The sequence below is a fragment of the Podarcis gaigeae genome (genome assembly GCF_964106915.1).
Source record: "Podarcis gaigeae genome assembly, chromosome: 15".
Taxonomy (NCBI): Eukaryota; Metazoa; Chordata; class Lepidosauria; order Squamata; family Lacertidae; genus Podarcis; species Podarcis gaigeae.
The window spans coordinates 3,626,584-3,644,933 of record NC_139692.1 but is presented as its reverse complement, the minus strand read 5'-3'; the positions used below and the strand labels follow the sequence as shown (position 1 = coordinate 3,644,933).

At 43.5% G+C, this 18,350-nt stretch overlaps 1 protein-coding gene and 1 long non-coding RNA gene across 2 annotated transcripts in view; one reads left to right on the top strand and one right to left on the bottom strand.

Moving 5' to 3' along the window:
• Positions 1–18,350, bottom strand: part of LOC310832212 — a 288,863-nt gene that overhangs the window by 236,033 nt on the left and 34,480 nt on the right. The gene's annotated exons all lie outside the window — the stretch shown is intronic.
• On the top strand, positions 1,294–11,684 carry NEFL (neurofilament light chain). The gene is made up of 4 exons (XM_083715350.1): positions 1,294–2,673; positions 7,939–8,063; positions 9,247–9,563; positions 11,026–11,684. Exons 1-4 carry the CDS (start codon positions 1,618–1,620, stop codon positions 11,220–11,222), a joined length of 1,695 nt encoding a protein of 564 aa, XP_083571476.1. The 5' UTR covers positions 1,294–1,617; the 3' UTR covers positions 11,223–11,684.

The following is an 18,350-nucleotide window of genomic DNA, read 5'->3' as shown; positions in this document are numbered from 1 at the left end:
AGGGTGGTTCACAAGATAAAAATGCAAAATGAGAACACAAAATGCAGCAGGGCGAGGACTGGTGTTATATGATCAAACCTCACTCCAGTCACATTCAAATGCAGCCCCATATATAATGCATTACAGTAATTTAACGTAGAGTTTACCAGAGTTTAGGCAGCAGAAGCCAGACTATCCCTACCCAGATAAAGTTGCTACTAGCAGAAGCTGGTGCAAGGCACTCTGAGCCACTGAAGACTCTTGTGCCTCCAGTGACAGCGGTAGACCCAGAAGTACCCCCAAACTGTGCACAGGCTGAACTCCACCTATCCAGTCAAAGGAGCCATACACTAACAGTCCTTCAGTCTTATCTGGAATGAGCTTCAATTTATTGGCTCTAATCCAGCTCACCACGGGAAATGAATGCTGGTCTAGCTAATTCACTGCCATACCTGCCACTGTAAAGGAGAATTAGGGTTAAATGCACCTGAGTGGGGGTGGGGAGGCAGGCAGGGAGTAGCAGTATCAGAAACATGCCCAACTGTAGATTTATATAAAGTAGCTGCATTCACACAGCACTTTATTCCATTTTCCTGATGTTAATTTCCACATTATATTTGAGCTTTCATATGAATTAAAGCCACTTCCAGAATACAGAAGAATATAGAACATAACATGGAAATGAGCACTAAACTTTATCTGTATTCCACTATATTTCTGGAAGTGGCTTTTGCATTGTGTGAAAGCTCAGATATATTGTGGAAATTAACAGTTACAGAAATGTCTGGGAAAGGAATAAGCCGCCCTACGAATGCAACTCTTGTCACACTGACCATTCAACTGTGTCCCTTTCCTAACATTTCTTACCAGGGGATTTAGCTTTTTCACTGCTGCATATTGACCTGGCCATTTTCATCAAGCTATCAACATAAAAATATAATAATGAGAACAGAAACCCAGAGTTTTAATCCTTACGTGTCCAAAATGGCACCACTCACGGACAAGGGGAAACCTCTACATTTTGTATAAGTGCAGAACATCATTCCGGGGAAGACGATTCCCACCCCCACCCCCCCCAAAAAAACCTTAGCCTGAAGAGTCGGTTCGTAAGGCTAACTGTTTGGGTCTAATAAGGGGCGCGCGGGGGGGGGGGGGGAGGAAAGTCCAGGGAAAGGGCGTGGCTGCCTAGAACCCTCGACAGTCGTGCTCTGCACTGCAACACTTCATTGCAGGTAATAGTAACAGTGAAATTGCATCTTTAAAGAAAGAGCACGACAAAAGACGCGACGGGTTGCGAACTAGGCGTGGCTAAAAGGGGAGGGGAGGGGCCCAGTCGTTCCACGGGAAATACTCGGGCCCCCTGCACTGGGAAGGCCGGAAAAGGCAAGGGGCGGCTGGCTGGCCGGCCGGGGAAAGGCTCCGCCTGCCCGCCTTCCCTTTGCGCAGAGAGCCTGCTCTGCTCCTTTGGCACCCAGTCCTTCGAGCGGTCGTAGCTGCGTCAGAGCCTCCCGGCGGTATAAATAGGAGCGAGCGTGAGCAGCAGTCCGCAGAGCAGCCTCTCCCCTTCTGTTAGACGGCGGCATCTTCTCCTCTTCCTCTTTCTCCCCTTCTCGCAGCGCCCGAGCGGCAGCCGACACCATGAGCACCTACGGCTACGAGACTTACTTCCCGTCGTACAAGCGGCGCTACGTGGACAGCTCCCGGGTGCACCTGTCCAGCGCTCGGAGCAGCAGCGGCGGCGGCGGCTATGGGGTGGCTCGCTCCACTTACTCGAGCCTCTCGGCGCCCGTCTCGTCGGTGTCGGTGCGCCGGAGCTACACGTCGTCCTCCTCCTCCCTGCTGCCCTCGGTAGACAGCCTGGACCTGACCCAGGTGGCGGCGATCAGCAACGACCTGAAGACCATCCGGAGCCAGGAGAAGGCTCAGCTGCAGGACCTGAACGACCGCTTCGCCTGCTTCATCGAGCGCGTCCACGAACTGGAGCAGCAGAACAAGGTGCTGGAAGCCGAGCTGCTGGTGCTGCGGCAGAAGCACTCCGAGCCGTCGAGGTTCCGCGCGCTTTACGAGCAAGAGATCCGCGAGCTGCGTCTGGCCACCGAGGAGGCCACCCACGAGAAGCAGGCGCTGCAGGGCGAGCGCGAGAGCCTGGAGGAGACCCTGCGGGCCATGCAGGCGCGCTACGAGGAGGAGATCCTCAGCCGCGAGGACGCCGAGGCCCGCCTCCTGGAGGTGCGCAAAGGCGCGGACGAGGCGGCGCTGGCCCGCGCCGAGCTGGAGAAGCGCATCGACAGCCTCCTCGACGAGCTGGCTTTCCTCAAGAAGGTGCACGAGGAAGAGCTGGCCGAGCTCCAGGCCCAGATCCAGTACGCTCACCTCTCCGTCGAGATGGACGTCTCGGCCAAGCCGGACCTCTCCTCCGCCCTGCGCGACATCCGCGCCCAGTACGAGAAGCTGGCGGCCCGCAACATGCAGAACGCCGAAGAGTGGTTCCGCAGCCGCTTCACCGTCCTCACCGAGAGCGCCGCCAAGAACACCGACGCCGTCCGCGCCGCCAAGGACGAGGTCTCCGAGAGCCGGCGCCTCCTCAAGGCCAAGACGCTGGAGATTGAAGCCACCCGTGGCATGAACGAAGCCCTCGAGAAGCAGCTGCAGGAGCTGGAGGAAAAGCAGAACGCCGACATCGCCTCCCTCCAGGTGGGTCTTTATCCTTTTATTACACTGACACCCCCACCATTCTTCCAAGGAAGCCCCCCCCCCATTTTAGGCTTAAGGCAAAGCGCTGCCGATTGGTCCGGGTCACCCACTGGGCTTTAATGGCTGAGTGCTGGGGATTTGTAGGTCCTGGTGGCACTCCCGACCCAGGGATGGGGAGCCTGTGCTCTTCCAGAGCCCACCAGCTTCGCTGTCTGGGGCTGATGAGAAGTCAACAACCTCTGGAGGGCCGCAGGTTTCCAATCCCTGGATCTTAGGATGCTGGTGGAGTTTTTGTTGAGCGCATTTCATTTGCAACCAGACAGAAGGGAGGAGAGAGCATGGATGAGAGGAGCTAACCCAAGACACTTTTTTTTTGCTGTCCAAGGCCCTGCAGCAAATGGTGTCCTTCTCTCCCCTCTCCCAGAAGGAAATGAAGTGCAACTGAAGTCCTATAATCACTGAGTAGATCTGCATTGGAGTGCATGATTAATAACTATCAGTTTGCTGCCCTTTCATGACACCTCAAAATCAGCTGCCTGGGGCAACTACCTCACTGCCTCATGGTAGCAGCCACCCACCCCACCCTGCCCATGGGAGGAGGTATCCTCTCCTCTGCAACTGAGTGGGGAGAAGCTACCACTGGCACCCCCCCCCCCCGCTCTGTTTCCTTTGTATGAAAGAGTGTCTCCATGTTTTATGCAGCCATGAAAGTGCATATGACTCCCCACCCCCAAGATGGGTGGCAGGATTTTTCTTAGAGAAAAAAGCACAGGGGGGAAAGGTTAACTTTCCCTTCTGCAGCATAGACACACTGCTTTCAGACTTTGAAAAGCACAGTTGTGTGTGTCTTTTAACACCTTTGTACTTTGGCTTGGGCAGCTGCTATCCAATGATAGGGTCCAAGGTGGGTGTGAGGATGTGTAGCTCTCATCCTGACATTTTCTGTTTGCCAGAGGACACAATGGGTGTGTCTGCAGCAGACATTTCTGCTGCACAAGGCAGACCCACTCTGACTTGGCAGACTTCTTAAGCACTGACTGGGAAACCACTTCCGATGCCATCAATGGTGCTTACTTCCAGGTGGCATCTTCTCATTTAAGGTAGAGTGTTTGGGACCCCTGAGACACAAGCTTGAAGGAAGTCGACCCCAGAACTTGTTCAGCTAGAAAATGCATAGAAATAGCCCAGTGCTTCTTAATAACAGTCCATGTGGCATGTGTGCTTGCTAATGAATAGGTATTAGCATGGTTTCTCTCCTTGCTCCCCATCCCCAATTTTTATTTCCCAAGCAATTTTGTATTGTGGCATTCCCCCCCTCTCTCATATCAATGTGATTCAGTCAGATTAAGACTGAACTGTATGATTGGGCAGGAAAAAATGATGTCTCTCCATGTGTGGCATGAGGTTGCCAACTATCTACTTTGCACCCCCATTTTTCTCTCCTGTGCAAGTATGTAATTTGACTGTGAATCTTAAGTAAATTCTGCTGAAACCAAAGGAGGGTGGTCTAGAACCCCACCCTAATCCACAGCTCAAGATGCTTGGGATTTAGCCTATTATACTGCAAAGTGGAAAGAAGTTTGCTTGGGTACATGGTTTTAATGGACTATGCTTCCAGGAAAAGGGTTTTAGAAAACATTGGCCAACCTCATGGATTTCCATGAGATTTATCTGTGCAGTCCCATAAGCACTCACTTGGTAGTTGGGCTATGTCATAGTAAACACAAATGTCATATATCTGTTTAAATTCTGCTTAGATTGTGAATTAGGCTGCTTGTTTGGGTCTTTAGGAGGTTCTGAGAAAATGATGGCGGCAAATAACAGTCAGTCTCTTCACAACACCCTTTGAATCAAATATGTGCCCTTTATCAGGTTACCATATGACACATCTAAGGAGAAGGAAACAGATCCTTTCCACCACATATCACTTTAGGCATTATTATGTATTATCTGTCACTTTTGCCCATAGATGCACCACCAGGCAAATCTTGCTGAGTTTGTAAAAGTCACCCATCAAATGGCAATGTCCCCTGTATCCATCACCCCTTGATAACTTGCTTCTTAATCAGTCCATGTTAGATGTTTGAGACATTTTGGGATACACACAAGTTCAATACTGCCATGATTAAAGTGTTTAAGTTGGCTAAAATTCATGCATTCCATTTAATACATTTGGAGAATGTAATTCTTGTCTCTTGTCCTAGACAAAGAGCTAGGTTTTCTGATCCCAACAAAACGTGGCAGCAGCCTCCAAGTAGGTAATGGTGCAATGCACCAACATCTGCTGGAGGATGCACCAACATCCGCCTCCACTTCTGCCCCACCCAGTTTAACCTGGGAGCTGTCCAGCACACCAGGGTCTGAAATCAATGCCTGCTTGCTGCAATACAAGATTCCTAGCCATGTAACAATGTTGTCTATCTTTTTTATTCTTAAATTCTAAGGCACCAGCTGTATCACCACACAAACCTATCTAGATTTAAGCCAACTTATTCCCTGGGGTCTTTAATATTTAAAGGGAACTAAATAATCTTTGTAGCATCGGGGTTGGACTCGATGGCCCTTGTGGTCTCTTCCAACTCTATGATTCTATGATATGACTGGAGGTTGAGTCTAATCTAGTCCCTTGATTCTAATCTAGTCCCTCGTGATATAGCATAATTCAGAATCAAAATCTTAAATCTAGATTCCAATTTATCTAGCTCAATTCATTTTTAAACTAGGCTGTATGGGTGGTTTTGGAGTTGGCAGAGATTTTAAAAATGCAGTTTCTTGTTACACTAAGACCTAAATTCAGGGTCACCCCATAATTTATTGAACAAAGTTTGGTAAGAACAAGAACAAATGAACTTAAACCCTTGTAATGCATCTGACTTAAATTTTCTTCTGTTTTAATTCTTGTTACTTTGTGGTGCCTTGCAAAAAAAAAAAAAAGATAAATGGACAGTGCTAAGAATACATTAAATAAGTAAGTTCCATTGTTGTTGTTTTTAAATGGAAAGTTCTCGAAATGGAAAAAGAAGGGGGAAACCACCTTTCAAAACTGATATGGAAATGATATGGAAAAACTGATATGAAACTCCTCACTTTGGCAACTACACAATATATTCCCAGTTCAATATATTCCTACATTGCAGGGGGTTGGACTAGATGACCATTGAGGTACCTTCCAATTTTATGATTCTATCTATGATTCAATGATATCTGCAGGGATAGAGAGAGAAAAAAATCTGTTATAAAATGCTCCCTGTTATAAAACAAAGAATTAGAAATAGTCCAGTTAATTCAGATAAATAACTGTTACAATTTAATAGGCAGCACAAACTATAAACTGAGTAAGCTTCAGCTTTTGAATCAAAACTATGCATACAATACAATCCTAAGCATACTTACTCAGAAGTAGGTCCCGTTGCATCCTTTGTCTCATTATAAGCAACAAAGTTAAAACTAGCATAAAACCAAATGTTCCAGTTTCACTGGACTTAGCATTATAGTCAACAGCTAAAATAAAATACATGCTATTAACAATGCATAGTTAAAGTACTATTCAGTTGCATGAATATAATTTTAGTTCTGGGTGTTTGCTTGTATGTGTGATTCTTCATAAGGAGTACATTAAAATAAATGATGTTTCTTTGTTTATGCCATGCCTATTTGTTATTATGCTGGAAGACTGAACTAAAAAGCTGATATCCAATGAACAGGAAACTGTGTTAATTCTTCATGACTTTCATTAGCAAGATCATGCTGAAAAATTCAAAAGATACAGAGAGAATTAATGATAAGCACAGGAAAAAAGAACTACCGGGAGCTCATTATTCATTAAACAACCCTCTAAATGTAGCCTTTGAGGACTGCAACTAGAATACATTCTTGTCAATTTGACCTACAATTTAGTAAAATAGCAGCAGCTGAATTTAAGATTGACTGTTTCTGGAGGTTGATCTGATGAAACAAGTTCCAGAATCATAGCCATATTACTCTGTTGCTACAAAACCAGTCTTTTTGCACAATATAAAGACCAACACATTTATTATGGCACAAGCTTTTGAGGACTCAAATCCACTTCAACAGATGCACTGCCTAGCCCTCGGGTTCCCATCATGGCATCCATGGGCACCACATCAATCTCAGATAATCCTTGGTACTCAACAAGGTTCCAGGCCCCTCTGAAGTTTTAAGCTTATTTTTTTTAGTGGATTTTTGTTTTGGTTGCTTGGGGAAAGTGTGCCTGTTTTGGGATGCATTGCCTGTTTCTTTCTATCTCTGATTTCTTTGGGTTTGAGGGAGGGGGGAGGTTTTGAGCACCACCAATTTTTCTTCTTTGAAACAGGCATCTTGCGAGCCTCTTAGATGTGCCCCCAGACCCAAAAAGGTTGGGAACACTTCATCTAGCCCATGAAACCTGATGTGACAATGTTTCTTAGTCTTTAAGGGGCTGCAAGAGTGCAAACTTACCTATACCAGCAGTGAGTCAAAGTGAATTCAATGGGACGTTCTCCTACGTTTGTAGCCTTAGTTGGTTTTTGAATGAGACCAGCATTATAAACAGATTTTCTCCAATCTACAGCAAGTAAAGTAAAGAAAGCAAAGGGAATAGGTGTGTCTTGGGCTTCTGTGGATTGTGCCCATTATGTAGAAGCAAGTTCTGTTAGGACAAGTTGGGTATAAACTCGCTTTCTTTAAATCTTAAGTCAATTTAACAAAATTTGTGGAACAGGTTTCTAGCCCCATTCTTAACCATGGATAATGCCAACCAATTCAGCAGTGAAAAAAAAATGATTTAGGCTGTGAACACACAGAGCACTTAAAGTAGCCCCCCCCCCCCCGAATTCCGAGAACTGTTGTTTACCAGAGCTACAGTTCCCACCATCCTTAGCAAACTACAGTTCCCAGGAATCTTGCAGGAGGTGTATTTTAAATATATGGCATGTACTCAGCATTACACATAGGGGACACAGAATAGACCGACTTAGAAGAAATACAACCCTATTTTTCAAACCCTCCTGAAAGTTGTTTGGTTTTTTTTTAATTCGTGGAAATGCAAACAAGCTTGTGATAGGTTACATGAAAAAAAGTTAGAAGTTTCAGATACCTTTTGAAATTTCAAGCATTACAAAGTGACTGGACCACTGAATGTGAGGAACACTCTCCTTTGTCAAGGAAGAAAGAATGTAGCCTCTGACCCATCCAATGGTGGCATTTCTCTGAATTTTACTAGAATGAATGAGTTCAAGCTCTTATCTCTGTCCTTGCTCCCAACAGGATACAGTCAGCAAATTAGAAAATGAACTGAGAACTACAAAGAGTGAAATGGCTAGGTATCTGAAGGAGTATCAGGATCTCCTCAATGTGAAAATGGCTCTGGACATTGAAATAGCAGCATACAGGTAATCTCAGAAAAATGTTCAGCAATCACAGATTTATTTATCCCTCCTTCTAAAAATAAATAAATGTATTTTTAAATTTATTTTTGTGTTGAAGACTGTGGTCCTAATTCACCTTTTTATTTAAGTGCTTTCAGCTGAAATTGGTGGTGGCCTTTACACATGCAATGTTTGACAACAGGAGCTAAATATTTCATTCAGTTTTTCTGCTTCAGCTAGTTCCAAAATAAATAATTGTAACTGATCTCTAACATAGGATTTCACTGAAAACTTAGAATTAACACTTCTGTTGGAATTTGGCAAGCAGTATAGCTGTGAGCTGCATTGGTCTTTCACAGACCAGTGAAGATTTAAAAATTGATAAAGCTTCTAAATAGATTTCATGACCAGACTTCATGGCCATTGAAAGTATGAAAGTATTGAAAGTATGACCACGAAGGCCATGAAGTTCATGAAGGCACTTTGAAGGCAGCCTCATCACCATCACAACCATCTAGTCAGGGTGATCCCATGTGAAAATGAACATCTGAGTGTCAGTCCTCAGCTGACATGAATCATGAATCCTGCCCCCAAATACAGCCTTCGTCATCTGCAGTTTCTTTGAGCAGATGAAGACTCTGCTCAGCTTTGATGGTGATGATCATGCATAGCTCCTCAACAGATGGCACCAGATGGAGAAGATGGGGGCCTCCTGACTCTCAGACAGGTTCTGGGAGTAGTTGGAAGGCACCCAAAGGGTGCATTTTGGAAACTGAAGCTCAGCAGATTATATGTATTTTTTAAAATAATAGTTTCAGACAAATAGAAGATCAAGCCATGTCCTCAGTGTCACAAACTAAAAAGACAAGGGAAGGTGAGTAGAAGGCAAAAAGTAGAGAACAGGGATCTGTTTGGTGATGTCAGAAGGGTGTGGCAAGCTTGAAATGGGTGCTTCTATGCCCCTGGGCCCAGACTGCTTTCTTTCTGAGAGCAGAAGCCTTCTCCTCAGGGCTGCTTCTTTGGTTTGTGCATGTAAATATGATTGATTTGTGTCTCTGTGTGTGTATGCATGCATTTTACTCACTCATGGTAAATCCATTGACATGATATTATTGTCTAATAGCAATCTTCTTTAATAAATTTCCATCTTGGTTTCGATTATGCCGATGGCCTGATGCTCATGTGCTTCTTCCTCCCCCTCCCCCAGGAAACTTCTGGAAGGTGAAGAGACCCGGCTTAGTTTCACCAGCGTTGGAAGCATTAGCAGTGGTTATACGCAGAGCGGCTCCACCTTTGGAAGGTCAGCCTACAGCGGTTTGCAGAGCAGTTCCTACTTGATGTCCGCCCGCTCCTTCCCTGCCTATTACTCCAGCCATGTGCAAGAAGAACAGATTGAAGTGGAGGAGACGATTGAAGCATCCAAAGTAGAAGAGGCCAAAGAGTCTCCCCCTTCAGAAGGAGAGGAAGAGGAGAAAGAAGAAGGGGAAGGAGAGGGAGAGGGAGAAGGGGAAGGAGAGGAAGAAGGTACAGTTGCTGTTTTCTCTCTTCCCTAACAAAAAGAACAAAATTTGAAATTTTAATGAGTTCACATATTTTGAAATGGCTGAACTTTTAAATTTAGGGATGTTTTAGCCCCAAATTATGACACTTATAGCTGAATTATGTCATTCATTTCCTATTATTAAGGTGCAGCTTTTTATAAAAATCACACACACAGCTTTATTGTGGTACATAGACCCAAAATACACAGGACAGCAATAGTATATATCAACAGTTATTAAGGTGTAAGATTGGCTTTGCTAGCCAGTAGAGGAGCTTTAGCCTGTAGGTATTGATTTCTGATTTTTATAAAAACAACAACAACACTTTTGCTGATATGAAAAACATAGAATGATATGTAAGGATTTATTTATTTTATTTTTAAAAACACTGGTGAGTTAATCTCAGAAGTCTGCACATTTGAAGTTTCTTATCTGGATTTGTTTTGGTTCCATTTACTGCAACAAGATGGTGTCCATTATGGAGCAGAGTGTTGTTGGTTCCAGTGTATTATTTATTCCATTTAAACAGAACTATTTGCAGAATCAAAGAATCCAAGATTAGCAAAAATCAGAAAAATAATTTTTAAAATCTATTTTGAAGACTTCAGAAACAGGGCTGGCCCAATATGTTCTGCTACTTGAGGTAAAGCATGAACCCCCTTCTTCTCCATCATGGTGCATAGCATTCCTCGGCATGCACAGAAACTGGTTTAAAGGAACCTTCTCATTCAAATTAATAAGTAGGGTGTATCCAATGCTAGTCCTTTTCAGAGTGGATGCACTGAAATTAATGAACCTCACTTCCATTGGATGTCTGACTAATCCAAAAAGCTCTTGATAAACTTTGACTTATTTTCAAGAAGCACTGTCTTGAATGCACCCGCCTTCTGGACAAAATAGAGTTTCCCCTTGTAGGAATTTAAACCCACCCTCTTTGTACTAATCCAAAAGTAAGAGCTGTTCCACAGTGGAACGAACTCCTTCTAAAGTTGGTGCACTCTCCTTCCGTAGAGGTTTTTAAGCAGAGGTTGGATGGCCACCTGTCATGGATGCTTTAGCTGAGATTCCTGCATTGTAGGAGTTTGGACTAGTTGACCCTTGGGGTCCTTTCCAACTGTACAATTCTATAATTCTGTGATTCTGCGTCTGTGGACTTTAGTGGGTCTGTCTGGAGCAGAATCAGCATTGGCTGCAACCCATAATCTACTATACTATCCATGGTTAGGAAGGCCCAGGAAGTGAGGGGAGCAGCTGCTGTCCTTGCCTTCTGCCCCCTTCCTTTGCCTTCTCATGTTGAGAAATGCATTACCATGAAATGCTCTCAAGCAGGGCTTACTCCTGGTCTTCTCCAAGTGACTATAGAACAGCATCCATTGCCAACTCTGCCTACTTCATGCTGCAGTGAACCATTCACTCTTTTGTTGTTGTTGTACCTTTTCTTCCAGGAGCCACGGAAGAAGAATCTAAAGAGGGTGAAGGAGAAGAGGAAGAAGGCGAAGAAGGAGAAGGAGAAGGAGAAGAAGAAGAGGGAGGAGAAGAAGAGGCTGCTGAGGAAGCAGATGAGGGAGAGAAAAAGGAAGGCGAAGATGAACAAGAGGATGCTGGTGAAGAAGAAGCCCCTAAAGAGAAGAAGAAGGATTGATATAGACTTGGATATAGGTTTCCCAGATAGTTTAAGTGACTGAGCTAAAATTGCTGTGTCATGTATTTAAATCCCCCTACTGTTCTTAGGTTTAAAGAAGTTAATTGTCTCTATGCCTCTGTTTTCCCCCTCCCCTTTTGATGCAAAGGAACCCTAACGCTTGCCATGTGTCCCACTGGCTGCTACCAAACTAAGCATGGTGTCTTCTAATGAGTCCCAGAGCAACGTGCAATTTGACTGATTCAAACCCAAGTAGATACCTACGTATATTAAAATTCAAATCAAATCAAATTTTTAAAAAGCAGGGAAGCCAGTAGGGAAGGGGGGGGAGAAATATATATATGTCAAAGCTACTTTCAAAGTTGTTCTGGAAACCTTGGATGGTGACTAACAATAACAACAACAATGAAGTCTGTGAAATCAAGCTAGTCAATAAAGTTAAAGCAAAGCTGCATACACAAATTTTTGTTGTGTGTCTTCAATATTTCCCATTCATGATTTACTGCAAAAAGTTTACAGCCAATTCTATAAACGATTGGAAGTAAGATTCATCATGTTTTGTAGGGCTTACTCCCACGTAAGCCCTTGTCTGATTGCTACATTTGAAACTAAACGCATTGATGGTGAAGAAACCAATGATGAATGGTGAAATCCATCCATTTCAGTGATGGCAACCCCACCCGGTATGCTCCTGAGCATCTTCAGGAAGCAAGGCTGCGAGAAGCTTTGCTTGAGCATCTCATTTATTGCCTGAAGAGCTTCCACATGCAACAGTGAGCAACTTTAAGCCTGCTTCTGGTGGGAAATAATTGTTGGAGCCAAGATAATGAAACAAAAAGAGTGTGAAGAGGATGTGTTGGGATAACACTGAAAGTGATTCCTCTCAAAAGCTTTGCAGAGTAGAATAGTGAAAAGGGAAATCACACCTCTGGTGTCCTCATTAAGAATAGGCAGGCAGGAAATCATCACACATTTCCCCTGGAATAATCCCAATCAGATGTGAAGGACATAACACCCTTCAACTCAAGAGTGGGGGACTTGTAGCTCTCCAAACATTGTTGGACTACCATTATTCCTAATCATTGACTTTGCTGATTGCTGGAGCTTATGGGAGTCCAACAACATCTGGAGGGTCATATCCCTCCTTAACATCTAAGGAACCATTCACTAGCACAGCCAGTGTAATTCCCAGTTAAATGGATCATGTAAATTAAATGGGTTAATCTTGGCCCAGCACAAACAGCATCTTGTGGTATCTTTCAAGCTAACAGTAATTGTGGCAGAAGAATGGCCCACATCACCGGATGCATTGTAAATTTCACTGTAAAGAGTGGCGCCACAGGATACAGAGAAGGAGTAAGTTGCACACTGAAATGAAACAAAGGGGCAGCGTCTGGACTGGGTTGCAAAACTGCTAGTGCTGTGCTGAAATTTCACAGCATTTGCATCCCAAGAGGGGCTTGTCTTCCCAGCAGCACAACATTGGATGCAGAGGCACCCTAAGCACCATCCCTGTGTCTGTATAATAGACTGCTCCAGCCAGCCAGCATGGCTGCGGCCCTTCAGTCCCCACATGGAATTCCGCCCACTTCCCCCCTCCTTCCCAGTAGCACTTGCAGAAAACCAGTCCTGTTTCAAAAGGACACCTTCATGTGGTAACAACACACCACTGTGTTACCCCTGGCCACCCCTTCTCAATTCTTCTACTTTTGTCCACTTCCACAAGCCAGGGGAAGGAGAGTATTTGCATGGCTCAGTACTTAGTGTTCCTTGTGTTGCTAATGGTATCACTATCAGTGATCTCCTGAACAGGAGAACTGGTCCAGCCTGTGTTTTGCACTGGCCTGGTATCTTCCTTTCATACTCCAAAAATCAGCTAAATTCTACCCCTTTACTAAATTTATGGTTAAGGGGAGACTACCCCACCCCACGTATGGGACGCGGGTGGCGCTGTGGGTAAAACCTCAGTGCCTAGGTCCCTAGGACTTGCCGATCGCATGGTCGGCAGTTCGAATCCCCGCAGCGGGGTGCGCTCCCGTCGTTCGGTCCCAGCGCCTGCCCACCTAGCAGTTTGAAAGCACCCTTAAGTGCAAGTAGATAAATAGGTACCGCTTTATAGAGGGAAGGTAAACGGTGTTTCCGTGTGCTGCTCTGGTGCCGGTTCACCGGAGCAGCTTCGTCACGCTGGCCACGTGACCCGGAAGTGTCTGCGGACAGCGCTGGCTCCTGGCCTCTTAAGTGAGATGAGCGCACAACCCTAGAGTCTGTCAAGACTGGCCTGTACGGGCAGGGGTACCTTTACCTTTACCCCACCCCACAAAAAAACTAATTACCTCCTTCGTAGCCTTGTAGTAGCCAAGACATGGAAAACATTTGACCCTCCAGATGTTGCTGAACTACAACTCCCATCAGCCCCAAGAAGTGTGGCCAATGGTCATGGATGATAGGAACTGTGATTCATCAGCATCTGGAGGGCCAAAAGTGCCCAACACTTGGGTTAATTTGATGTAGTCTGATAAAGTTATATGAAACCAGGTATCTCCAATCTTTTCAGATCCAGGACCCACTTTCCACCCAAACATCCATTTGGAGACCCATTTCTTAATCTTTTACCATCTGCTTGTATGGTGGTCATTCTCCTGTTGCAGCCCACCTTGGTTCAGGTTGTGATCCAGTAAGTGGATTGGATAGATTTTAATGAGAAGGAGAGGATATTTTATTTATTAATTATCCTTTCTCTTTTCACATGTGTGAGAATGCAAGGACCTACAGTAATTCAGCAGAGTTAAAAATCACCACTGTGTATAGCTTATATTTAGAAACTATTTGGGACAAGGTTGCATAACTTTCTACAACAATTATGATATCCAAGGATGCTTAGGCGGACTTGGATCATCTTCTCCCTCTTAACAAAGAAATTACTCAGACTGTTTAAGTAAACAGGAAAAATACAAGGTTTACTCACATCATAGTCTTGCTCAGTTTCAACAATTACAGTGATGAAAATCAGACAGGCAATAATTCTTAAAAGTTACAAAAGTCCATAGTCTAGTTCCAAATGGAGTGCACTCCCCGGAGAGCTTAGCAGACACCCCCCCTTTTTTTTTAAAGTAATATTTATTAAAGTTTTAAAGGTTACAACAAGAAAAAAGAGAAAACACCAAATTAAGCAAAAACAAGACAACACATCACAATAAGGAAAAAAGAAAAAGAAAAATAGAAACAATTAAAAAACACAACAACAAACCTTCCCATAACTTATCTTTCATTTGCTTGTTTCCTTGACCTCCTCACACCTCCCTTTTTTGTATTCTAGTTCGGTTAGCTATTTCAGCAAATCCTTTCCATCTTTCCCAGTTTTTGTCCTATAATTTATCTTAATATAATGTAACTTTACTTTCCCTCCTTTCACCAATTAACAGTCTATTTTTACTTAATCCTTTATAACATTTCTGCTAAAACCACATAACTTCATTCCAACATCCTTCTAACATTCCTTAATTTTACAATGTTTCTGTAAATAAACTTTAAATTTATTCCAATCTTCCACCGACTCTTCTCCCTGGTCTCGGATTCTGCCAGTCATTTCCGCCAGTTCCATGTAGTCCATCACCTTCATCTGCCATTCTTCCCGGGTGGGTAGATCTTGTGTCTTCCAGTACTTTGCAATAAGTATTCTTGCTGCTGTTGTAGCATACATAAAGAAAGTTCTATCCTTCTTTGGCACCAATTGGCCGACCATGCCCAGGAGAAAGGCCTCTGGTTTCTTCAGAAAGGTATATTTAAATACCTTTTTCATTTTGTTATAGATCATCTCCCAGAAAGTCTTAATCCTTGGGCATGCCCACCAAAGGTGAAAGAAGGTACCTTCAGTCTCTTTACATTTCCAACATTTATTATCGGGCAAATGATAAATTTTTGCGAGCTTGACTGGTGTCATGTACCACCTGTAGATCATTTTCATTATATTCTCTCTTTAGGCATTACATGTGGTCCATAACTGTTCCCAGTCAGCCATCATAATATTATGTCCAACATCTTGTGCCCATTTAATCATAGCTGATTTCACCGTTTCATCCTGAGTGTTCCATTTCAACAGCAAGTTATACATTCTTGACAAGTTCTTAATTTTGGGATCTAACAGTTCTGTTTCCAGTTTTGATTTTTCCACCTGGAAGCCAATTTTTTTGTCCAAATTATATGCCTCCATTATTTGGTAATAATGGAGCCAGTCTCGCGCTCTGTTTTTTAGTTTTTCAAAACTCTGTAGTTTTAATCTGTCTCCCTCTTGTTCCAAAATTTCCTAATATTTCGGCCATTTGGCCTCCATATTGAGCTTTGTCTGAGACTTCGCTTCCATTGGTGACAACCACCTCGGGGTTTTATTTTCAGGCAAGTCCTTATATCTTATCCAGACATTAAACAGTGCTTTTCTGACAATATGGTTTTTAAACGCTTTATATGCTTTGACCTTATCATACCACAAATATGCATGCCACCCAAATACATTGTTGAAACCTTCTAGGTCCAGCACGTCAGTGTTTTGAAGAAGCAGCCATTCTCTCAGTCAGCAAAAAGCGGCTGATTCATAATAAAGTTTAAAGTCTGGCAGGGCAAATCCACCTCTTTCTTTAGCATCAGTTAATATCTTAAATTTTATTCGAGGTTTCTTGCCCTGCCAGACAAATCTGGAAATATCTCTCTGCCACTTCTTGAAACAATCTATTTTATCCAAAATGTGCAATGTTTGAAACAAAAACAGCATCCTTGGCAGTACATTCATTTTTATCACAGCAATTCGGCCTAGCAAATGATAGCTTCAAATTTGACCATATTTCTAAATCCTTTTTCAAGTTTAGCAGACATCCTACCCCATTGCAGGTAAGAAGAGTGCGGTGACAGGATGAAGAAGTAAAGGTTAAGCTTCTATTGTTTCCATTTCCACCACACAAGTTTGGGCATATGGGATCTTAGAGTCCCCTGTACATGACTATCTAGCAATCATGCATTTGTGATTTGACTGCAGATCCTCCTAGAGGTCCCAATCCACTAGCTGAAGAGCAGTGTCTTCACCCACATGTAGGGAACTGTTGTTGCTGTTTATAGCTGGTGAGAGCCACAGTCCTTCAGAGGGCAACCTATGAGGGCTCACTTATTAATTATGGGTGGGGATCTCTCTCTCTTTCACTGGACTGCACTGTTTGTTTTGCCAGATGTTTAAATTGCTTTTGAAACTAGGCTGCATGAAACCCTACTCCAAGGGCCACAGATTAATCACACTTGTGTTAACTTTTGAAATAGGTGATTGGGTTTATGCCAAGGGTATATTAATGTATGTGCAAGCACTCAGAGCAGGAATTTGAAAGAAAGGCACTCTGCACATGCCTAGTCACTCATTTTGTTGGAATAGTAATACCATGAGCATAGCCAGGATTTATTTTAGGGGGGTAGGCATTGGGGGGGGGGGCAAAACCAAGTTATCTGCAACACAGTTGAGCAGTTGGTTATTTCTACTTATTTGATTTTGGGGGGCAGCTCCCCGCACCCACCCACCTGGCTATGCCCTTGATTAAGACACCAATTTAGGGGTTTCCTTGCTCATTTTTCAAAAATAAATAATAAAACCAATTTAGGTCGCTGTGGTGTAAACCACTGAGCCTTGGGCTTGCCAATTGGAAGGTCGGCGGTTCAAATCCCTGCGACGGGGTGAGCTCTTGTTCAGTCCCAGCTCCTGCCAAACTAGCAGTTTGAAAGCATGTCAAAGTGCAAGTAGATAAATAGGTACCACTCCGGCAGGAAGGTAAAAAGCATTTCCATGCGCTGCTCTGGTTTCACCAGAAAACTCTGCGGACAAACGTCGGTCCCCTCGGCCAGTAAAGCGAGATGAGAGCTTAACCCCAGAGTCGTTCACTTTACTGTGTGTGAGTCACGCACACATATGCATTCTGCTGTACATCTGAAAAACACTTTCCACCATGCAGTACATTAGCATAGGACCAAATTGTTATGGTAATTAATTTATCATGTTGGGTGGGAGAAGCATGATCCCCCACCTTCAGCACTGAGCAGAATTCTACCTCCTTAGTGTTACTGCCTCATTCTGAGTAAAGGGTGATTGATATAGACATAACTGGTGCACCTAAATCAACTTCTAATGATCCTGGTGTTACAGCCAGGAAGACCATGGACTGCTTGGAATGGAAGCCTGCAAAACTGTTCTCCTTTAAGTGAGTGGAAAAGTCAAGGTGAAATGTACAAATAAACAGCAGGGAAAGAAATGAGAGTGCTATAATAAAACCTCTGATTATCTAATGGGAACACATCTTGTTCAAAAACTTCAACTTTATGGCACTTTAAATAAATTTGAGGTGGCATAAGCTTTTGTGTATGTCAAGTCTACTTCATCAAAAGCATGAAAGCTTATGCATAAGTTTTAGATTTGTTAATCTTTAAGGTACTGCAGGACTCACTGTTATTTTTGCTGCAACAGACAGACTAACTTTCCCACTGGATCCTGCTCAGATATTTTTTGGATCCTTTTCTTTTCCATTACTAGTATTTAATTGGTTTAGAAGCAGTGGTGTCCAAACTTTTTTCAAAGAGGGCCAGATTGGATGAAGTGAAGGGCCACCCAAAGGGCCACCCAAAGTTGTTGACCTTTTTTTTTTAGGATTGAAGTTGGGGCTGGATTTAACTGACCAGTGGGCCAGATTAGGCCCCCGAAATGGACTTTGGACATGCCTGGCTTGAAGAAACAGTAAAAGTACAAGAGAAACATATATCAGCAAATGACTCTAGGGTTTTAGAAAGTAGGGTTATGACTACAGCCTAAGTCATTAAATATCCCAAGAATAAGGTAACGTTTAGGATGGTGGTTATAAACAAATTAATACAGAACACATAAACTTTTGAATTTAACATTAACTTTAAAAGATTGAAACAAAAAAAAATCCTTCCAGTAGCACCTTAAAGACCAACTAAGTCAGTTCTTGGTATGAGCTTTCGTGTGCATGCACACTTCTTCAGTTTTGACTGTGGCAGACCAACACGTCTACCTATCTGTAACTTTAAAAGATTGAGAAACAGAGGTTAGCCTTGGGCTATAAACAATTGATTCTACAGAAATCA